Consider the following 24,540-nt stretch of genomic DNA (forward strand, 5'->3'; position numbering starts at 1 on the left):
AATAAACCTATTGCCAATCCTTACTTCTAAAAACAAAATAGTGTGGGAAACAATGTTATGCAAAACAAAAGTGTTCAAGAAATGATATGTCAGGATATTCAAGACGTTGGCCTCCCTTCCCCATGTTTTCAGCACGGGACAAAGCAGCACACTCGAGCTTAGCACAGTCTCTGGCATCTCTAGCATGAGGATGCAGTTCAAATCTCAGTATCGTGGCCTTGTATGTCAAAGTATCTTTGCCATTCAAAGTCTTTTACTTCAGAGGGTCTGATGCGACAAACAAACATTCAAAAGTTACTTTCTCTTCCGGATTCTCATGCACAACTTTTTGGCTGATTTTCGATTCACCCCGGGTCCCCCTCCGCTGGGCTCAGACCCACTTCAACACAATGGGCCTCATTACGAGTCCGGCGGTAACCGAGGCGGTAAAACCGCCTGGTCACCGCCGGACTCGTATTACCATTCCGCCTCCGTGATTCCCGGAAATACCGGGGCATTACAACCCCGGTTTTCCGGGAATCACGGAGGCGGAATGGTGTTAATCCCCATTCCCATTGAGTCCTATGGGACTCAGTGACTCAGTGGGAATGGGGATCATGGAAACATCGGCAGCATCTCGTAATGCTGCCGGTGTTTCCTCGTCCGCCTGCAGGCGGGCGGTGTTAAACCCGCCAGGTCAGACCTGGCGGGAACATCACCTCCTGCCTGCAGGAGTCGGGATCAGGCGGTCCGGAAACAACGGTGTCGGCGGGTTTACCGCCACCGTTATTTCCGGACCGCCTGAGTTATAATGAGGCCCAATATGTCAATTGATCTCCCTTGTGGCGCTCGGAGCAAATCCATGTACTTTTCCAAACGTTCTCTACTTCATCGAAATCAAAGACTTTCGACTGTGCGCAGGATTTAACTTGACCCGTCGCAGGACCACTTTGATTCACATTTATTTGTTCTCTTTCAATTGATCTCCCTCTGCTGGGCTCGGACCAACTTTATCTACTGTTATTACTTCTCAACTGGATACCTTACAGAGACCTTTGATTGAGCGCCCACGTGGTGCCGGACCACTCCGTCAAACGTATTGTAGCTTGCTTTAAAGTTCAATCACTCATCCGCAGTTTAACTTCATTCGTGTCTCTTATCACACACATTTTAACAATGTTCGTTCCAGCACTCGCCATACAATGTTGCTACTGGCATTGTGTTTCGGTGAGAGGCCAGAGCGAAATGTCAGAGAATTGTCTTCTTTTCCAGCCAATTTCAGAGACATTTCCCCATGTCCACTCACCGAAACACGTCGCCAACAACAGATGTCATACCTTCTCGCGTTTCCACAGGTGTTCCAACGAAAAAGGTACCTCACATGTGTGGGTGCACCTACCGGGGGCACAAAAGGAAAAGGGTAACCCGCTGGTAACCCCAAGCCTTTCGCCACAGCACAATTTGTTCATGTGGGCAACCTACAGATTTGGGCCTAGGGTGTCGTAGCCAGCAAGGAAAACGGGGAACCCCATGCATTTTCCAAAAGAGGACACCCGTGCAAATGCTCCAAGGTCTGACTTGCGCGAAGCGGCCCAGAATTTATTACCCAGAACCCCAGACAAAGTGAACATTATGTTTTTACCCCACCAAATATCACACTTTGTCAGGGATTGTGGCTAATAAAAACTGGGCCAATTTGAGCAAGGCAGACCTCTGTGGATTCCCACGGGTGTCCTCTTTTGGAAAATGCATGGGGTTCCCTGTTTTCCTTGCTGGCTTCGACACCCTAGGCCCAAATCTATAGGTTGCCCACATGAACAAAATGGGCAGTGGTGAAATGCTTGGGGTTACCAGTGGGTTACCCTTTTCCTTTTGCGCTCCCGGTAGGTGCACCCACACATGTGAGGTATCGTTTTCATCGGGACACCTGTGGGAACACGGGACGGTAGGCCATGTGTTGTTGGCGGTGTGTTTCGGTGAGTGACCAGAGCGAAATGTCTGAGAATTGTCTTCATTTCCAGCAAATTTTGGAGACATTTCCCTGTGTCCACTCACCGAAACACGTCGCCAACAACAGATGTCATACCTTCTCGCGTTCCCACAGGTGTCCCAACGAAAATGGTACCTCACATGTATGGGTGCACCTACCGGGGGCGCAAAAGGAAAAGGGTAACCGGCTGGTAACCCCAAGCCTTTCGCCACAGCACAATTTGTTCATGTGGGCAACCTACAGATTTGGGCCTACGGTGTCGAAGCCAGCAAAGAAAACGGGGAACCCCATGCATTTCCCAAAAGGGGACACCCGTGGGAATGCTCCGAGGTCTGACTTGCGTGAAGCGGCCCAGAATTTATTACCCAGAACCCCAGACAAAGTGAACATTGTGTTTTTACCCCACCAAATATCACACTTTGTCGGGGATTGTGGCTAATAAAAACTGGGGCAATTTGAGCAAGGCAGACCTCTGTGGATTCCCACGGGTGTCCTCTTTTGGAAAATGCATGGGGTTCCCTGTTTTCCTTGCTGGCTTCGACACCCTAGGCCCAAATCTGTAGGTTGCCCACATGAACAAATTGGGCAGTGGCAAAAGGCTTGGGGTTACCAGTGGGTTACCCTTTTCCTTTTGCGCCCCCTGTAGGTGCACCCACACATGCGAGGTACCGTTTTCATCGGGACACCTGTGGGAACGCGGGACGGTAGGCCATGTGTTGTTGGCGGTGTGTTTCGGTGAGTGACCATAGCGAAATGTCTGAGAATTGTCTTCATTTCCAGCCAATTTCAGAGACATTTCCCTGTGTCCACTCACCGAAACATGTCACCAACAACAGATGTCATACCATCTCGCGTTCCCACAGGTGTCCCGACGAAAAAGGTACCTCACATGTGTGGGTGCACCTACCGGGGGCGCAAAAGGAAAAGGGTAACCCGCTGGTAACCCCAAGCCTTTCGCCACAGCACAATTTGTTCATGTGGGCAACGTACAGATTTGGGCCTAGGGTGTCGAAGCCAGCAAGGAAAACAGGGAACCCCATGCATTTCCCAAAAGAGGACACCCGTGGGAATGCGCAGAGGTCTGACTTGCGCAAAGCGGCCCAGAATTTATTACCCAGAACCCCAGACAAAGTGAACATTGTGTTTTTCCCCACCAAATATCACACTTTGTCGGGGATTGTGGCTAATAAAAACTGGGGCAATTTGCGCAAGGCAGACCTCTGTGGATTCCCACGGGTGTCCTCTTTCGGGAAATGCATGAGGTTCCCTGTTTTCCTTGCTGGCTTCGACACCCTAGGAACAAAACTGTAGGTTGCCCACATGAACAAAATGGGCAGTGGCGAAAGGCTTGGGGTTACCAGTGGGTTACCCTTTTCCTTTTGCACCCCCGGTAGGTGCACCCACACATGTGAGGTACCGTTTTCATCGGGACACCTGTGGGAACGCGGGACGGTAGGCCCTGTGTGTTTGGGGCGTGTTTCGATGGGTGAGCCTTACAAAATGTGCAGAAAATGCATTTATTTTCCCACATTTCGGAGTTTGCAGGGGTGTCTGGGTAATACATTCTGGGGCGATTTCCGCAAATCATACCTCTGCGGATTCCCACGGGTGTCTTCTTTTCGGAATTGCATGGGGGTCCCTGTTTTTCTTGGTGGCTGCAACACCCCAGGCCTAAATCTGTAGGTTGGCTCCCCAAACCCTTTGGGGGGATAGCAGTGGTTTAGCCTTATTCCTTCGTGCCCAGGTTGGTGCACCCACACATGTGAGGTACCGTTTTCATCGGGACATCTGTGGGAACGCGGGACGATAGGCCATGTGTTGTTGGGGGCGTGTTTCGATGTGTGAGCCGAGTGAAATTTGCGGAAAATGCGTATTTTTTTCCCACATTTCGGACTTTGCAGGGGTGTCTGGGTAATAAATACTGGGGCGATTTGGGCATATCATACCTCTGCGGGTTCCCACGGGTGTCCTCTTTTTGGAAATGCATGGGGTTCACTGTTTTCCCCAGTGGCTTGGACACCCGAGGCCCATATCTGTATGTTGTGCCGGTCGGCAGAGCGTCTCAAATTCCGGCCTGAAAACGGACTTGGGATTACTTGTGTTTTAGGCTTTCCCCTTGGCGTCCAGGTAGGTGCACCCACACATGTGAGGTACCGTTTTCATCGGGACACCTGTGGGAATGCGGGACGGTAGGCAATGTGTTGTTAGGGGCGTGTTTCGATGGGTGAGCCGAGCAAAATGTGTGGAAAATGCATTTTTTTCCCCACATTTCGGATTTTGCGGGGGTGTCTGGGTAATAAATTCTGGGGCGATTTGGGCATATCATACCTCTGTGGATTCCCACGGGTGTCCTCTTTTCGGAAATGCATGGGGTTCCCTGTTTTCCCTGGTGGCTTGGACACCCGAGGCCCATATCTGTATGTTGTGCCGGTCGGCAGAGCGTCTCAAATTCCGGCCTGAAAACGGACTTGGGGTTACTTGTGTTTTAGGCTTTCCCCTTGGCGGCCAGGTAGGTGCACCCAAACATGTGAGGTACCGTTTTCATCGGGACACCTGTGGGAACACGGGACGGTAGGCCATGTGTTGTTGGGGGTGTGTTTCGATGGGTGAGCCGAGCGAAATGTGCAGAAAATGCGTTTTTTTTCCTACATTTCAGACTTTGCGGGGGTGTCTGGGTAATACATTCTGGGGCGATTTGGGCATATCATACCTCTGCGGATTCCCACGGCTGTCCTCTTTTCGGAAATGCATGGGGTTCCCTGTTTTCCCCAGTGGCTTGGACACCCGAGGCCCATATCTGTATGTTGTGCCGGTCGGCAGAGCGTCTCAAATTCCGGTCTGACAACAGACTTGGGGTTACTTGTGTTTTAGGCTTTCCCCTTGGCGGCCAGGTAGGTGCACCCACACATGTGAGGTACCGTTTTCATCGGGACACCTGTGGGAACGCGGGACGGTAGGCGATGTGTTGTTGGGGGCGTGTTTAGATGGGTGAGCCGAGCGAAATGTGCGGAAAATGCATTTTTTTTCTACATTTCGGACTTTGTGGGGGTGTCTGGGTAATAAAATTCTGGGGTGATTTGGGCATATCATACCTCTGCGGATTCCCACGGGTGTGCTCTTTTCGGAAATGCATGGGGTTCCCTGTTTTCCCCGGTGGCTTGGACACCCGAGGCCCATATCTGTATGTTGTGCCGGTCGGCAGAGCGTCTCAAATTCCGGTCTAAAAACAGACTTGGGGTTACTTGTGTTTTAGGCTTTCCCCTTGGCGGCCAGGTAGGTGCACCCACACATGTGAGGTACCGTTTTCATCGGGACACCTGTGGGAACGCGGGATGGTAGGCAATGTGTTGTTAGGGGCGTGTTTCGATGGGTGAGCCGAGCAAAATGTGTGGAAAATGCATTTTTTTTCCTACATTTCGGACTTTGCAGGGGTGTCTGGGTATTACATTCTGGGGCGATTTGGGCATATCATACCTCTGCGGATTCCCACGGCTGTCCTCTTTTCGGAAATGCATGGGGTTACCTGTTTTCCCCGGTGGCTTGGACAGCTCGAGGCCCATATCGGTATGTTGTGCCGGTCGGCAGAGCGTCTCAAATTCCGGTCTGAAAACAGACTTGGGGTTACTTGTGTTTTAGGCTTTCCCCTTGGCAGCCAGGTTGGTGCACCCACACATGTGAGGTACCGTTTTCATCGGGACACCTGTGGGAACGCGGGACGGTAGGCCATGTGTTGTTGGGGGCGTGTTTCGATGGGTGAGCCGAGCGAAATATGTGGAAAATGCTTTTTTTCCACATTTCAGACTTTGTGGGGGTGTCTGGGTAATAAAATTCTGGGGCAATTTGGGCATATCATACCTCTGCGGATTCCCACGGGTGTCCTCTTTTCGGAAATGCATGGGGTTCCCTGTTTTCCCCGGTGGCTTGGACACCCGAGGCCCATATCTGTATGTTGTGCCGGTCGGCAGAGCGTCTCAAATTCCGGTCTAAAAACAGACTTGGGGTTACTTGTGTTTTGGGCTTTCCCCTTGGCGGCCAGGTAGGTGCATCCACACATGTGAGGTACCGTTTTCATCGGGACACCTGTGGGAACGCGGGATGGGAGGCAATGTGTTGTTAGGGGCGTGTTTCGATGGGTGAGCCAAGCAAAATGTGTGGAAAATGCGTTTTTTTCCTACATTTCGGACTTTGCGGGGGTGTCTGGGTAATACATTCTGGGGCAATTTGGGCATATCATACCTCTGCGGATTCCCACGGCTGTCCTCTTTTCGGAAATGCATGGGGTTCCCTGTTTTCCCCTGTGGCTTGGACACCCGAGGCCCATATCTGTATGTTGTGCCGGTCGGCAGAGCGTCTCAAATTCCGGTCTGAAAACAGACTTGGGGTTACTTGTGTTTTAGGCTGTGTTTGTGTCATTTTCATAACATTTTGACCCATTTGCTGGTGGCCTTTGTCACACAACCCTTTCATTTCCCAAATGTGACCTACATTTAGTCGCTGCTTTAGGCACCATACACTTTTGTAACCTGCACAAGTCACCTACCCTTGAAAAGGTCTGCCTGTGCTCTTTCAGAAAATGTATGCTTGTCGTTCCTCACCACATTGGTTTTCCTGATTTACACATGCTAATTGCGTCTGTTCAGACCGTGAGCGTAAAACTCCTGTGTACCATGGCTCAGTGTTTGGCTTGTGGTATTGCTTGTTTTGTAAAACACTACAAAAAATGTGTGCTTTCCTAACTGCAAGAGTCGGGGGAATGCATCGGAGCATTGCTTTTCTCAAAATTCATAGAAGCCATTGCCGTACCAAGCCAACCATGTCCAACACATACCCTTTTTTTCGGTCATTTTCCCGCTTTTCCCCCAATTTATGGCAGTTGCCCCTACCTAGTTGTTGCCTGACCTACGCAACTCTCCCCTTCCGAAAATTGGAATTTTGTCTACTTTTCAGAAATACTTGCCTTTCTGTCCTCCAATTCGGCTTTCCTACCCTTTTCTTCCATTCCGTCCATGCATGTCCAATTGGCAAAAATTGTCAAAATCGCCTACCTCTCACAAAACGGTTGATAACCACATCAAAATAATTGTTTTCTGTTTCCACTCAACCTGTTCTTGAAAGCCAGGAAATTGGGGAAGTCAGCACAGCAAACCATTTGTTCCTAGCTCTTACAAGGAAAAAAACCACAGGCTTCTTTGTACATCATGTTATTGGCATTTTTCGAAAAAACCAAAAATGTTTGCCCTTTTTACAGCATCCTAGGATTCCTGGGTGGCATTACGACCGCCTACATGTGGGAAAAAAAGGAGCCAAATTTGGCCGAGATACCTCATGTAACAAAAAAGTTACAAGCCATTGAATGGCCACATACCGAAATCACCAAAAAAGGCCCTGGCACTGGGGAGAAATACCCATGGCACTTAAGGGGTTAAAGGTAGGATGCTGGATTGGATATTATCCCTCAACACCACAGTATCCATATAATCTACCAATCCACTACCCTGGACAGATCACCATAGTGTTAACTTTTCTATCATGTGCATTGAACCTGGCTTACCTAAATCTACCATGCTGGATTCCTATGTAACCAGGAATATTCGTAAACTCCCCGCTGAAAACCTTAACCCAATTCTAAAAAATACCCTCACAAACAATACGATTACCAATGGCAACCCGTGTTCCCTTGCAGATATTTACCACAACTGCCTCACAAACACGATAGATACTATAGCAACCTGTGTCACTAAAACCAGACAAACTGATTAAAAATCCTCTTTTTGGTTTAATGATGAACTAGTATCACTTAGGCGAATCAAACAATCGCTTGAACACCTCTACAACAAATCCCATACCCTTGAGGCCGCTGGCGCCTTCAACACCGCAAACAAAATCTACAAAGCAGCCATCATTGCACATAAAGCATATGCACTCAATACTAGAATCAGCAATGCATCCTCAGACTCAAAAGAATTGTTCTCCATCCTTAAAGAGTTGGAAAACCCTATCCCGATCATCAACCCTGTTCAACCGAGGAAAGAATGGTGCACCACCATTCAAGATGCGCTCACTGCCAAAATCAAACGGCTACAAAATAAAATTATCACCAAACGAAACGTACTAGCTGAAAAACATACCATTTCTAATTCAACCACTAGACCCACAATACGTAGCATTCCAGCATTCCATTTCTCCCTAGTTTCCCAAGAAGTAGTCCTCAACAACATAGGTAAATTGAAAGCCTCTAATTGCAAAGGGGACAACTTCCCAGCACACCTAGTCAAACGATGTGCCCCTACCTTTACCCCTATTATCACTAACTTTGTTAACGCCTCTTTCAATTCTAACTTGGTCCCAGCCAGTATCAAAGAAGCTTTGGTCACGCCACTATTAAAAAAGCCTACGTTGTATCCTCAAGTTCCCACCAATTACTGGCCCATAACTACGGACCCTTTCCTTCTTAAAATTATCGACAAAATCGCATACAATCAAATACAAACCCACCTTGAACAGAACAAACTCTTAGGAGCCAGACAATCTGGGTTCGGGCCCAACCACAGTACTGAAACTGCTCTTACCGACCTGAAAATCCAAATAGATACTATCAGAGATTCAAGAAAAATGGCTGTATTGCTGCTGCTGGATTTATTAGCAGCGTTTGACCTTGTCACACACTAGCAAAAGACTTTAGTTTCTCCAACAACGCCACGCTCTGGATGAAATCATTTTGAACTGAACGTATGTCCAGAGTCGCCATTGGCAAAGATGCTGCTGATCCCATAGCTGTCCCCATCGGAGTCCCCCAAGGATCGTGCCTTTCCCCTAGCCTCCATAACGCCTATACTAAACCCCTATTCTCAGCACTAGACGATATGGGTGTAATCTACACAAACTTTTCAGATTACACCCAGATCCTTATCCCCATCACTGGGGACTACGCCCAAGATACACAGACCATAGGGGGGTGGCTTGGCGCCGATGGCGAGCGGTAGCTGATCTGCCGAGCTCCGGCCGAGACGCTGTTTCCCGATCCTTTTTCTCCGGCTCACGTGCGGCCCCAGCCCTTGCAGGGGGATGTGCGATTGGGGGAAGCGGTTCTGCGTCTGAATAACTATTGGGCTCGCCGAACGGGACCCCCAGAAGCGGCTGCGGCCCCAAAACGGCTCTTCCCCCTCCCGCTCTAGTCGGATCCAAGATGGCGCCTCGCATCGCATAGCGGAGCCTACGAGGGGTATCCCTCCCCCGACGGACTTCCAGGACTGATGGGAAGAAGCGGAAGCACGAGAAATTAAAACGACTCCCCCCGGTGCCGCCTGTCTGGCAGAGGACTGTCCCGGCTCGGGTCACTCCACCGATCCAGCCCCACAAGAAAAGGCGCGCGGCTTCCCGCCCACCCTTACTCTTCTGAAACTCGCCTCTGTGGGCCGCACAACCAGACACGGGGGCAAAACACAGCTCACGGCCCGAAATTCGGCTAAGCAGAGGGCCCCACTAGCAACTCCGCAAGCGATCTATCCTTTGAGGCCTAGGACATCCGCAACCATCACCTCAAGATGGCCGCCAAGAATAAGTCCAGAGCCGCCACCATGGACTCCTTTGTTTCCGCTAAGGTGAAGACCCCAGCTCCTCTGAAGCCGCACGGACGAGCGAGGGGGTGGCCGCCGATAACCACTCGCAGATACTTGATGCCATAGCCTCATTAAAAACGCACATTGACTCTAAGATCGACGAATTCAAAGTTGAAATTCAACTGATCCGCCAAGACGCTCGCAACTTAGCGGAGAGGGTTGCGACCGTCGAACAGTCGATGGAGGAAACATCCACAGCCACTACAGCCATGAATTCAGAAGTTGCCCTCCTGAAGAGGAAAGTTGCCTTCCTGGAGGAAAAGGCGGAGGAGGCCGAAGGTCGGGCCAGACGGAGCAACATCAGGATCCTGGGTGTCCCGGAGGGGAACGAGGGGGCAAATACCACACCCTTCTGCTGCAAGAAATAGGGGCCGGCAAACTGACCCAGGGATTCTCAGTCGAGAGGGCCCACAGATCCCTCCAGAGGCGCCCTCCCCCTGGATCGCACCCCAGACCTATAATCGCTAAGATACTGAACTTTCAGGACAGAGAAACTATCTTACGGCGATCCAGGGAGGGGGGCCCCATCGAAAGAGGGGACTCCAAAATCTCTATCTACCCGGACTACACGCAGAAAGTTCAGAGAGAGCGGAATTCATTTGTCCCGATAAAAGCTAGGCTCCGACAACTGAACCTAAAATACAGATTGCTATATCCATCACGCCTTAGGGTCGTCTACAAAGAGCGGCTGGTATTCCTTGATAATCCAGAGGCAGCCACCATGTGGCTAGAGGATAATAACCTGGCGGATGGCAAGGACAACTCACGGAATGAGGCCTAACCCCCCCTGATCCCTCAAGTGACCCCCAAGTAACAGTAAGAATCATCGTACATGACGCTGGACCACAGAAGGTAATCCAACTTCAGTTTTTCACTCGGAAACGGCCTCGCTCGGCTCCGCCGCCAGGCCCTCGCCCCACCCCCAACGTAGAATTCACCCGGTCTAGGCACCCGCCTGACCTAGCTCGCGCCCGACTCCCGGATGGGCTCCGACGGCTCGAGAGCGCCTGAGCACCACGACAATGTTGTAGTCACTGGGCGCACCAGTTTGAGTTCTGTTATTAGTTTTATTAGTTGTATAGTCTTCATGCTTCTTTCGCCAACAAAGACCGAGATGTGTCCAGGACGTGACCCCGACGACTGGAACTTAATGTTGTTCCCCCCGCAGCCTACCTACGGAGGACTAAAGCAGAGCCGGACTCCGGAGACCGAGTCCCGCATTACATCCGAAACTCAGACCCGATGGCGGCACAGTTCACTGTGATGACATGGAATGTGAGGGGTATGGGCTCATACCTCAGACGCAATCGTATACAATCCTATCTCAAGAGGAAGAAAGTTTCGTTCGCACTCCTCCAAGAGACTCACCTCACGATGGAGGCCATGTCCAAGATTGCAGACCGATGGGCTGGGACTATGAGAAGGTCCCCCTACTCCAAATATGTCAGAGGGGTGCTCATATGGATAAGCCCGGATGTGCCCTTCCAGATGGAGGGGAGTGAACAAGATAAAGAAGGGAGATACGTAGTGGTTTGGGGCACAATGGAACAGACCCCAGTTTGCCTGATCAACTCCTATTTCCCACACCACGGAATACCAGCGTACCTCGCCACAATGATTACAAAGCTGATTCGGCACCGGGACCGCACCTTCATATGGGGAGGGGACTTCAATTGTGTTGCTGATGCAAGCGCGGACAGATCGCTGCCCCCCTCACACCCGACCAACCTCGCTTCCCGTGCCCTGAGGGAAACTCCGGAGCAGCTCAATCTAGTCTACATCTGGAGGGAACATCATCCGGCTGACAGGATTTACTCCCACTACTCGGCCCCTCACGGAGTCCATACAAGAATTGACTACCTGTTCATCAACAAGGAGCTCGCCCCACATGCTGCAGCTACAGAGTACTTGGGGCGAACGATCTCCTACCACTCCCCACTGACCATGCTATGGCAGTTGAGGGGCCCCAGACCCCCTATCCCCATGTGGAGGATGCCGACTGCAGCACTTGAAGATCTCGAGTTCAGGGAAGACCTTGCCGAAAAATTGGAAGATTACCTGGAAATCAACATGGGGTCGGTATCCTCCTGGGGCACATTATGGGAAGTTATGAAGGTGGTGACCAGAGGTGGTACTCGCAGGCAATTGCAGAGAACGCTTGAAGCACGAGAAGCTGAGATCTCCCGGCTAGAATCTGCTCACGACAACTCCACAGAGGCTGAGAATAAATTGAAGGAAGCCCGCGCAGAATGTCAACAAGCATGGGAAAGACTAGAGAAATTTGATTTCACCACACACACCACCCGATCCCACAAAGAATCGGATAAACCAGGGAGATTTCTGGCCTGGCTCTGCAAGCGAGAACACCCCAAACACCTCCCAGTGGAGATACGGGACGCCGATGGGACATCCCACACGACACAGCTGGGGATCAATGAAGCCTTTGCCAAATTTTACACCGAACTGTATGCTCACAAGACGCAAATTCCTACTGAAGACATTATAGACACACTTGAGGAGATAGAAGTTCCCCGCATCTCACTCGAGCAGAGAGAGGAACTGGAGATGGAGATCACTCTTGAGGACGTACAAGGGGCGATCAGGTCCCTCTCTAACAACAAAGCCCCTGGCAGTGACGGCCTCCCACCTGAGTTTTACAAGGCTTATGAGTCCATCCTCACCCCAGTTCTCCACGAGGTCTACCAGGAGGCATACACGAATGGGATTCTCCCCAACACCATGAAAGAGACCATAATCGTCCCTATGCTTAAGCCGCACAAATCGCCCACTGATTGTGAGTCCTACCGTCCTCTGGCCATGCTAAACTACGATGCCAAGATCCTCGCATCCATATTGGCTCGCAAGCTGGCCAGAGTGGTGGGATCCATCGTCCATGAAGACCAGAACGGATTCGTGCCTGGGCGCAACACCACTGCTAACCTCAGGAGGCTACAGCATGTAATGGCTGCAACATACGAGAGGGACGAGGACCTGGCGGTGTTGTCGCTCGATGCTATCAAGGCCTTCGACTCCATATACTGGGAATGGATCAGGGAGGTCCTGAGAAGATTTGGCTTCGGAGGGGGCTTCATCAGGTGGATCGAGGTCCTCTATAATTCCCCAATGGCGAGAGTGAAAACGGTATCAGCAGCCTGGGAAATACAAAGGGGAACGAGACAGGGGTGTCCGCTATCGCCCATGCTGTACATACTGGGCCTGGAACCGATTGCATTGTACTTCAGGCAGCAGCTTTTCGACGCTGGTATTAAGGTGGGCACTGTACACCACATAATATCTCTATACGCAGACGATGTCCTCCTCTACTTAAGCACTCCCGAGGTTAACGCACCGACAGCACTGGAGGTACTAGATAATTACGCGAAGTACTCGGGGATCCGATTTAGCAGGAGGAAGTCCTCTGCCTTTCCCCTGGCGGGCCTTCGCAACATTCCAGAAAGCGAACTTCCAGAGATAGGAATAGGTTAGCAACTGGTCAAGTTCCGTTATCTGGGGATCAACGTAAGCCACACCCCACTACTCACGCACGAACACAATACGGAGGTCGCCATCATGAGTCTTCGACGCTCCATAAAATTCTGGTATAAGCTCCCACTGGCCATGGTGGGCAGGGCAGCGATAGTCACGATGATCGTACTCCCCCGATTCCTATATTTCTTCATGAACATTTGCCATTACGTTCGACCGCCCTTCTTCAAGAAGCTGGAAGCTATCATCAGGGACTTCCTTTGGGGCCCCCAAAGGCACAAACTGTCACTTTCTGTTCTCTCCCTGCCACATAAAGAGGGTGGAATAAAGCTGCCGGATCTCCAGTTATACTACCTGGCCGCCCAGCTGAGTCACATAACGAAATGGCTCTCAGACGAATCCTCGGCTGAGACGGAACTACTGAGGCAATCCTCGAACGATGTGATCCCCAAGGAGACCCTGTGGCATCCTATACGGCAACCCCTGGTCACCTCACATCTGATTGACCTGGGAAGGAAGATATGGGCCAGGTCCTGCTATATCAGGAGAGTACAACACCCATATTCTTCGGATAACCCCATCTTAGCAGACACCTGCCGAACGGATGCAGACCTCTCCACGGCAAGGAGGTGGGAAGAAGCCGGCATATACACGTGGGGCGACATGTACGAGGAAGGGGAATTCAGGGACTTTGAATCTCTTAAGGCCGCCGAAGGAATACCCCCGGGCCAGTTCCTCTGGTACCACCGCCTTAAACAGACTGCCAAGAAACAGTGGACCGGCTGGCCGGAGGAACCCTCCCCCGACCCTCTACTTCAAGAAATGCATGACCTCTCGGATGGCTGGAGACCAGTCTCCAGGCTCTACAGCAGACTATGCGACAAACCTAACCCTAAAGGCAAAGATCTGAGAGCGAAATGGGAAGCGGATTTTGAGACCCCGATCACGGATAAAGAATGGGAGAGAGCGCTAATATTTCCCAAAAAAGTGTCCAGGAATACCAGATTTGGTCAGATTCAACTGAACGTCCTGTACAGGACATACATGACCCCTCATAGGGTCGCCTCCTTCAATAAGACATCCTCCCCTGCATGCCCATGGTGTGGGAACGATAAAGCGGACATGATCCACATGTTCTGGACTTGCACTAAGGCGATGACACTATGGTCCAAAGCCAAACAGACTTGCATCGAAGCTGGAATGACGAGGTACGAATGGACCCCTGGCGAGTGCCTCCTGGGGAATTACCCCAGACCTGGCAAGTCCAAGCATGCTGTCAGACTAATGGACATCTCATGTATTCTGGCTAAGAGAACAATTGCAATGGCCTGGAAGACGCCGTCGGGCCCAAGGCATGAACGCTGGCTCAAAGAACTCGAGAGATGGACAGTAGCGGAAACCAGGGCCTGGCAAGAAGGAATCACTTCAAGCGGCGAAGCCTAATGCGGCACCCTGGAATCATGGAAGGCCCTCCTCAGAGACATACGCTTCAGCGCTGACTACAAACCCCCCTGAAATCTCGCAGCATCATACTGACACTATCCCCTGATGCCAGCACTGGAGGGACAGCCCTCATATGCGACCTCCCCTGCATCCTGAAACTCTGGGTCACAGGCCCTAACCCACCCATCCACTGTAAGTTCGATGTAACATTAAGACTTTTGTTGATTTGTTTGTTCCATCCCCCTCCCTTGTTCCCCTTGCACCGTCCCCTCCTTTGTTTGAACCACCGTTTGATTTCTCGTTGTATTGCTTTTTTTTTTTTTCTTTCCACCAAAATCAATAAAATACGTTTAAAAAAAAAAAGATACACAGACCATTAACAGAGTCTACGCCATCATTCAAAATTGGATGGCAATGAATAGCCTCTGCCTTAACGATGAGAAGACTGAGATCTTCATTGTGGGCTCCCAATCCAGAATAGACGCCCTCCACCCAGACTACATAGACATCAATATTGACGGTAACTTGATCCCAGTACTCAAGCAAGTAAAAACTCTTGGTGTATATATAGATGCTAACCTCACCATGAGCAAAAACATCTCCGCCCTCTCATCCTCCACAGCATACATCGCCAAGTAGCCAATTCCTTACACCCTCCAACTGTATCACGTTGGGCAGAGCTCTGATTTTAACTAAGCTCCACTACTATAATGCCCTTCTACTAGGAAACTCCCACACCAAAATCAGTACGTTACAACTACTGCAGAATAAAGCCCTCAGAGCTGCACTAGGCATAAAGAAATCAGATCACCTCTCCAACATTAGGCGAGAAAACGACTGGCTGCCTATCAAAGCCAGAATTATTTTCAAAACCTTGTGTTGTGCGCAAATGTCTTAAGAATAAAACCCCTAGCTACTTCAACAACACCATAAAGAAAAAAACATACAGTAGGACCCTCAGATCAAACAACCAGGCACTACTAGAAATCCTGCAATACAAATGCACCAGAGCAGGAGGAAGTAGCTTCAGAGTCCTCACCGCTACTCTCTGGAATTCCCTACCACTTAGTATTAAAAATGAGGAAACATCTTCAGGTTTCGAAAATGCTCTGAAAACCTGGCTGTTCAACCAATATTGATAATGTCTGCAATCCTGCCTGGTCCCAACCAACACTTGCACTGGGTTGCCTCGACCTGAACATCTGCAACAACATGTGAATGTCCTCCTTCATATTTATGATGCATGTTAATTTTGTAACTACACTGTTGATTAGAGCCGTCCGAAACCAAATGCTATTCTCCGCTTGACTGTAACACTGTATAAGAAACATTATAAGCTGTCTGTAACCTCGCCGTGATACCCAAGGGTCTGGGCGTGCAACACATGTAATAAATGAATAAAAATAAATAAATGAACATCCTACCCCATTTTATTTTACCTATTCCAGGCACTGCTGATTCAGGTTCCCCACGCGAGGCATAAAAATTATAGTGCAAATTAACACTCTTCATATGGAGAGGGACGAAGAGTAGAATTGCCAGGCATATCCTGCAAGCGACAACCAATACAGGTGACATTCACTGCCCGGACTTCCAAACAACCTTTGATGCCACACAGCTTCAGATACTGCAGGAGTGATGTCCAGTAGAATTAGACAGGCAGTGGTGGTCAATGAACACCACAGTGGGCTGCATCACGCTGTGGCGCGTCCTGTGGTTGACAAAAAGGAACAGACCCCAATTCTCTATATTAACTTTTGATGAAATCTACCTTGGCAACCTGGGATAGGCTGATGATTGCTCTTAAATTAACTTCCTTCTCCTCACCTATGACGCCAATTCATGACATCCCAGATTTTAGCTCGGCTGTTGCTGCCCATGCCGTTAAGAGATAGAGATATAAGAGAGGATGGTGCAGCACCGACTTTAGAAAAAACAAATGAAATAAAATAATTCCAAGAGTGTAAAAGGGACTTCTCCCTGTCTGATAAAGAGAGATTTCAATACCTATAAATTAGCACTGGGTGAACATAAGCCTATTAGAGAGACAGCCACTAGACAACTTACCCAGTTTGAAAAGTTAACACTAACCTCCACTTCTTCTAAAGGGCTAATTTCTACATAATATCCTCAAGGGAGTCCACGAGAGCAAGAAATTGGCATGCATGAAGGCATAGGAGTAAGTCCTGTTTAGGGTTATAACTGACAAGGAATGGAAAGCAATCTGGGTCAGGAATAAAACTTCTTCTCTACAATTTAAGGAGGAAGCATATAAAGTGACCTTCAGGTGTTATCTAACGCCATCTTGTCTGCATATGGTAGACATAGGGCCTCCATACCGGGCTCCATTACCGGGTTCCTGCAATGGGGACTTACCGGGTTACTCCGACATAGGAGGACCCGGTAAGCCCTCCTTGCAGGAACCCATCCCCATTCCCATTTGAGCCCCCATAGGGCTCAATGGGAATGGGGAGGGAGGTAATAACGGGCAGATTACATCTGGCCCGTTATTTCCTCCCTCTTCCCCTCGCAGGACCCGGAAAGGACGCCTGTTTTTACCAGGCATCGGATCCAGGTCCCGCAAAGGGAAGCTCCTAATCGGCGCTCCCGTAATGAAGGGGGCCGGTCCTGTACCGGCCCCCTTCATTACGGGAGCTCATGGTAGAGTTCTCAGAAAATTGTGGCAGGAGATGTGGTATGAAAGGAACCGATTTGCACATGTGGTGGGAGTGCCCCAACATTAAGCCATTCTGGGAAGAAGGAGTCACAAATATATCACAGGTAACTGAGCAAACTTTCTCCTTTCACCCGCAAATGAGATTTCTGCACATCCCAGTGACGAAGACCTCCCCTCTGCATTCTAAACGATGGGCGGTAATCACAGCAATGCTCCTACCGCCGTTAGGAACACGTGGAGCCTGCTGTTGATGTTCCTAACCTGAGAATATGTAGTTAACACCTGTCCACAGCGATTAAAAACCTTGAACCTGTTTGACATTCGAGGGGAGGAACCCGAGTGGGTACTATTGAAGCCCTGACACAGAGGTAAATGGGAAGGGAATAGTTGAGATGATGCTCTTTTCAGACACCTTCAAATTAGACCAACGGACATTGGAAGAAGAATTAATGTTTTCATGAGCCTCATATTATAGACTGGATAAAATATGATACTGTTGTCTTTGACTAGGGAGGGAGAGCGAGGGGGAACTGAAGGCGGAGGTGAGCGAGAAGGGATAGTTATGGCTGGAGAACTGTTGTCATTGAGTTATTTCTAATAATGCCCTTTCTCTTAGATGTTTTATATTCCTGTTTTTTTCATTTAAATTTGTTTATTGATAAAGTAGTTACAGCAGTCAACAATATACTTAATCACAAATACACATAATATTTCACGGTACAACTGTTATCTCTACGTGTCACATATTTCTTCAACATACTCTGTGGTGTGAGGCTACTCAACATGTCAGTAATTGTCCATACAGCTGTTTACTTCACAGGTGTGGGTATTTAACTCAATAGTAATCGTTCTGGTGTCTGCAGTGATGCCCTCCAAGGTTCACAGTCCACACATTTCGCCCCCGTTTACTTCACAGGTGGAGAAAGACAACCCTACAACGGTGGTACGTATCAGCATCTCTGTCTTATGTCAACTCTCTTGGCAGTTTCTTTATGTTCCACAGCAAATCAGTCTTTTTTACCTGCCCTTTCACGGGGGGGCGCAGATCAGGGGTGTTCATTAGTTCATTCCGCATTTGACCACAGTCTATACTGCTGTCCGCTTCAGCGTCTGCTCGGGTTTGATCCCTGAGTAGTTCCATCTCCGCCATCCCCCAGCGATATACATCTTTGAGCCACAGTTGGATTGGTGGACCCTTTGGGTTTTTCCATGAAATTGCGATTCTATGCTTGGCTTATATAAGTAAAAAGGCTGCTTTCTTCCTTTTGGATTTTGTTTGCTTCCCTCCTGGCAGCAACCCTCACAAACGTGTTTCAGGTGAGCACATGTAATCACTGCTGGACCAGGTACTAGTCTTATTTACAACCTCTCCCCAGAATGTTCTGATTATCTGACAATCCCAGGTCATATGCCAGAAACCTGCAGTGGGTTCCTTACATCTCGGACATGAATGAGGTTGCTGTGGGTTAATCATGTGTAGTCTGGATGGCGTCATATATACTCTATGGGTGAAATTATAATGTATAAGTCCACTGTTCATCAGATATGTCCCTCCCGATGTCCCTTTCCCATTTTGCTTTCACAGCTAGTTCCGAGAGTTTATTTCTGTCTGAAATCTGTCAGTAAAGAGTGGATATCACACCTTGGCTGTTAGTAATGTGTAGCATTTGATGCATCAGGGGGTTATTTTCTGGTTCTGTTGGAGTTTCCTCCCTTAAGTTTGTTATTGTTTTTACAATTCAGGCATAGCTCAGGAAAGCCCTTTGGGCATGTCATATCATTGACTCCATTCTTGAAATGGCAGCAGTTTCCCCTCCTCATAGAAGTCTCCCATTGTTGTGCACCCTTTGCTCCGTAATTTGGCCCAATCAAGATTTATTAGTATTCCCCTGATTTCTGAATCGAAGCTCATTGGTAGGTCCAGACTGTACGGATAGGGGTCTCTTGATTTCCCTTGTATCTGTTTCCAGACTTCCCTAGGTATTGCATAGATTGCACGGTTTCCCCCTAGTTGCTAATGGATCCCACAGTAGTTCAATCCCCTTTTTATGCATCGGGACATCTCCTAGTAAGCCTTTCAAGTCTCCTCCTGGTGTATGTACCCAATTGGAAATTGTCTGTAGTTGAGCCGCGGCATAGTACACTTCGTAGTACGGTAGTGTGAGTCCCCCTTCTGTTTACGGTTTGCGCAGAGTGGTGAGTGCCACCCTCTGTCTATTTGATCCCCAAAGCAGTTCCCCTATGTAAGTGTCTAACATCTTAAAACATATTTTTTTAATCTTGTACAGGATGTTGATTAAGTAATACAATAGCCTGGGCAATACCACCATTTTACATAGGGCTATTTTCCCCATCAGGGAAATCGGTAGGGTTTTCCAGAACTTAATAGAGTCTCCTATGCCGGCCAATGCTCTTCCTGTGTTAAATAAATTCGAATGTTTCTTCTAGATCATGAAAGATTGTGATTCCCAGGTAACGGAATGACTCTGGCTCCCAGCGAATATCTCCTTGTGGGAGTGAATCCACGGATTGTGCACTCATTCTTCCCAGAGGGAATACCAAGGATTTCTCCTTGTTTATGCTATAGCCTGAGAGTTTCCTAAAATTAGACAGTGGGGGTCAGTACGACCCAGACGTTAAGGGGTTAACGATGCCGTAAAAGGTTGCGGCGCCGTTAATGCCTTACTACGAGGTCCCTTTGCTGCTCCCGACCTTAACGGCTGGTTTGTACCAGCCGTTAAGGTAGGGACCCGCAAAGGGACCTTGAAGGTAATTACGGTACCGCAATTTGCGGTACCGTAATTACCGCCTTCCCCTTTCCCATTGAGCCCTATGGGGCAAAAATGGGAATGGGGAAAGGCCAATGGTAAATGCGGAATTGCCGCCCCGCAAACCTTGGAATGGGGTGGTAATTCCCCATTTCACCATGGCGGATTCGGTAAGTTATCGGCGTTAACCATGGCGCGCCATTGGTTAACGCTGGGGTTGTAATGAGGGCCAGTAACTCTAATATTATTGGAGTTGGGTTGCTCACATATATCAAAGCATCGTCTGCGTATAATGATATATTATGCATTATTCCGTTGACTTTGATCCCTGTCTCTTGTACTCTTAAATGTTTATAATACAGAAAAACAATAACATGTTTTTGACCAGAAAAAGCATTGTTTGGGCTCGTGAAAAGCAAGAAGGAGCCCAGAAGATAGTAGCAGTGGTAAGATACTAATAGGTGTGCTGAGAATGATAATGGGGATAATCATTGAGACGAGTGAGGTGGTGCGAAACTCAAGAACAGAGCCATTAAAAGGCAATCATTTACACAAGGACAGTTGTAGATGTTCCGTAGGGTAAATGCGGGTCCGCTGAGGTAGAACAGTAGCAGGTATTAGAGACAAATTGGGTGAGGAAGTGGCACCATCCCTGGAGGTCACACTATTAACTTTGAGATACAGTGTTTGTTTTTATGTACCAAGAATATGTTATCTTTTTATACCAATGATGTGTTTTTAAATACATCTTTATTTTGTTTCCTATCTTACAGATTCTGTGTCTCTTTCAGACCTCTTGGTCCTTTTTATCAAAATTATGTATTGTTCTCCAAGTTACTTGAGGAAACCTTTGGCCGTCCATGCAGGTAAATCCCTTTTCTGTGTTTTTCCTTAATTTCTTTAGGATTGACTAAATTATAGGTTAGACCACACTTGAAAGCAAATGATACATAAAATTCAGAACAATTTGAATGTGAGGATGTCACAGTCAGTGGGATGTATGAAGTAAACGCTGGGGGGATTTTGGTCACTTGGCTGATTGTGTTGCTTGTGCTTGCAAATCACAAATGATCACCAATGTAACTGAATTAATCATTCTCAATTTTGTGCGAATGTAACATATTGGGTTAAGACTTGAAGAGATGCTTCATTGAAGTGCTAATTCTTAGATTGTAAAACATTGGCAGCATTGTTTGGTTTTTATACTCCACTGTGAGTTTGTTGAAATATTCAAGCATCTGAATAGTGTTTCCTAATGGGCTGGACTGACTGAGGTCAATCTGAAAGCAGCTAAGGTTATTGGAAAGAGGCTGAAGGACACAAGCTGAACGCCACTCTTGGTGGTGAGGAAACGGGGGAGATGATTGCAAATTCATCTACTTATTTAGGGGGTTATTTTACACAGGTCGCAGCAGTAAATCAAGCCATAAGTGCCAGGCATAATGCTTGTATGTGCGCTCTCACACATTTTAAATTGCTTTCAAAACGGGAAGTGTCACAAAATGTAGTTAACGTCTCTGCTGTGCTTTCGTCCTACATTTTGAATGTATAGTTAATTTTTCGCCTCAATGAGATTTTCATTCAGGCTGTGACAAATCCAGTGGAATTAGTCTCTTCTCCTGAAGGGGGAGCCACCCCCTTCAGAGGTATCAGGTGAGCCCACTAAGCTTACCACCCCTATGGGACAGGGCAAGTGGGATACCACTGGGGGTGGAAGGGTTGTGGATCTGCAAACTCTAACAGGCCGATTCATGGAATAATTAGCGCGGCGCAAGTGGCCAAAAACGTGCGAATCGCAGTGGAATAGCGAAAATCGCAGTGCAAGTGCGAAAATCGCACGAAAAGCAGCGCACGTCGATTCATGGAAGGCCGTGCGCGAGAAAACCAGCGGATGTGCGATAAAAAAGTGCGCCGCGCACGTTGGCGCACAGGCCATCTAACAGCGTGCGCCAGGTCACAGCGAAAATCGCACAGGCCACAGCGAAATTCGCACATAGCGCGGCACACGCAACAAAAGTAGGCGGAACACGGGCGTAACACTCGGAATGGGGAACAACTTGCAAAAACGTGGGCGTCACGGGGGAAGTACAGGGCACAAGTGCGCGGAACGCCCACACGCTCGCCTACAACACGTATTCATGGAATAGAATAGGGCAAAAAAGCGCACGCTCAAACCAGCGCACAGGCACAAACACGACCGCCACAAGAAAGCAGGCGGTAGCGTCTCTGCGGCTGTAAGAAATGTGCGCCAAAAGGTGCGCCAACAAATAGCACCTATATACTGCCATGATGAATGTCCTATACTGTGGCCCTCGAGGACAAATGACGTGCAAAGGGGTACCCGCAAACACGGACACCCGCTGACAAAAAATACGTGTGCGTGTATACCGGGGTGCGCGGGAAGTCTCAGACGCGATTTCAGCAGGGTACAACTTCACGCGATCGGGCCTGGGGGAGCGGGCTACGTGTATTTCAGGGGTTTGCTTGAAGTTTTTCACGCGATCGGGCCTGGGGGAGCGGGCTACGTGTATTTCAGGGGTTCGCGTGAAGTTTTTCACGCGATCGGGCCTGGGGGAGCGGGCTACGTGTATTTCAGGGGTTCGCGTGAAGTTTTTCACGCGATTAGCCAGGGTACGTGTATTTCAGGGGTGCGCGGGAAGTTCCACACGCGAATATACTGGGCGCGTGTATTTCAGGGGTGCGCGGGAAGTTCCACACGCGAATAGCCTGGGCGCGTGTATTTCAGGGGTGCGCGGGAAGTCCCACACGCGATTACAGCAGGGTACGTGTATTTCAGGGGTGCGCGGGAATTTCCACACGCGAATAGCCTGGGCGCGTGTATTTCAGGGGTGCGCGGGAAGTTCCACACGCGAATAGCCTGGGCACGGGTATTTCAGGGGTGCGCGGGAAGTTCCACACGCGAATAGCCTGGGCGCGTGTATTTCAGGGGTGCGCGGGAATTTCCACACGCGAATAGCCTGGCCGCGTGTATTTCAGGGGTGCGCGGGAAGTCCCACACGCGATTACAGCAGGGTACGTGTATTTCAGGGGTGCGCGGGAATTTCCACACGCGAATAGCCTGGGCGCGTGTATTTCAGGGGTGCGCGGGAAGTCCCACACGCGATTACAGCAGGGTACGTGTATTTCAGGGGTGCGCAGGAATTTCCACACGCGAATAGCCTGGGCGCGTGTATTTCAGGGGTGCGCGGGAATTATCACACGCGATTTGGCTTGGTACGTGTATTACAGGGGTGCGTGGGAAGTTACACACGCGATTAGGCTGGGTGGGTCCTCACAGGTGTTCCCTGTACATCCTCCACGGCCCCTGCAGGCAGCCCACAAAACAGGGGACTACCCTGCACACCTGCTCATGTCTCCCACAACCCCCAGCCCCCAGCAGTGCAGGGGCAGCCTCCACCAGGCACCCACTCATGTCCCCTATCACCGCCACCCCCCCGCCACCAGGGGCACCCTCCACCAGGCCCCCACTCATGTCTCCCACCACCCCCACCCCCCAGTCACCAGGGGCAGCCTCCACCAGGCACCCACTCATGTCCCCTATCACCCCCACCCCCCCAGTCACCAGGGGCACCCTCCACCAGGCCCCCACTCATGTCTCCCACCACCCCCACCCCCCCAGTCACCAGGGGCACCCTCCACCAGGCCCCCACTCATGTCTCCCACCACCCCCACCCCCCAGCAGTGCAGGGGCAGCCTCCACCAGGCACCCACTCATGTCCCCTATCACCCCCACCCCCCCAGTCACCAGGGGCACCCTCCACGAGGCCCCCACTCATGTCTCCCACCCCCCAGTCACCAGGGGCAGCCTCCACCAGGCACCCACTCATGTCCCCTATCACCCCCACCCCCCAGTCACCTGGGGCACCCTCCACCAGGCCCCCACTCATGTCTCCCACCACCCCCACCCCCCCAGTCACCAGGGGCACCCTCCACCAGGCCCCCACTCATGTCTCCCACCACCCCCACCCCCCAGTCACCAGGGGCAGCCTCCACCAGGCACCCACTCATGTCCCCTATCACCCCCACCTCCCCAGTCACCAGGGGCACCCTCCACCAGGCCCCCACTCATGTCTCCCACCACCCCCACCCCCCAGCAGTGCAGGGGCACCCTCCACCAGGCCCCCACTCATGTCCCCTATCACCGCCACCCCCCCGCCACCAGGGGCACCCTCCACCAGGCCCCCACTCATGTCTCCCACCACCCCCACCCCCCAGTCACCAGGGGCACCCTCCACCAGGCCCCCACTCATGTCTCCCACCACCCCCACCCCCCAGCAGTGCAGGGGCAGCCTCCACCAGGCACCCACTCATGTCCCCTATCACCCCCACCCCCCCAGTCACCAGGGGCACCCTCCACCAGGCCCCCACTCATGTCTCCCACCACCCCCACCCCCCCAGTCACCAGGGGCACCCTCCACCAGGCCCCCACTCATGTCTCCCACCACCCCCACCCCCCCAGTCACCAGGGGCACCCTCCACCAGGCCCCCACCCATGTCTCTCACCAACCCCACCCCCCCAGTCACCAGGGGCACCCTCCACCAGGCCCCCACTCATGG

At 50.3% G+C, this 24,540-nt stretch overlaps 1 protein-coding gene across 3 annotated transcripts in view; it reads left to right on the plus strand.

Annotated features, from left to right (window-relative positions):
- The window catches only part of TBC1D32 (TBC1 domain family member 32), a 2,506,374-nt gene that overhangs the window by 996,455 nt on the left and 1,485,379 nt on the right, over positions 1-24,540 (plus strand). For all 3 annotated transcript variants that reach the window (XM_069606604.1, XM_069606605.1, XM_069606606.1), the window contains one exon: positions 20,736-20,828. In XM_069606604.1, the coding sequence (XP_069462705.1) occupies positions 20,736-20,828 (93 nt within the window). The remainder of the gene's footprint in view (positions 1-20,735; positions 20,829-24,540) is intronic.

Source organism: Ambystoma mexicanum, chromosome 4p, assembly GCF_040938575.1.
Source record: "Ambystoma mexicanum isolate Mex_15411 chromosome 4p, UKY_AmexF1_1, whole genome shotgun sequence".
Lineage (NCBI taxonomy): Eukaryota > Metazoa > Chordata > Amphibia > Caudata > Ambystomatidae > Ambystoma > Ambystoma mexicanum.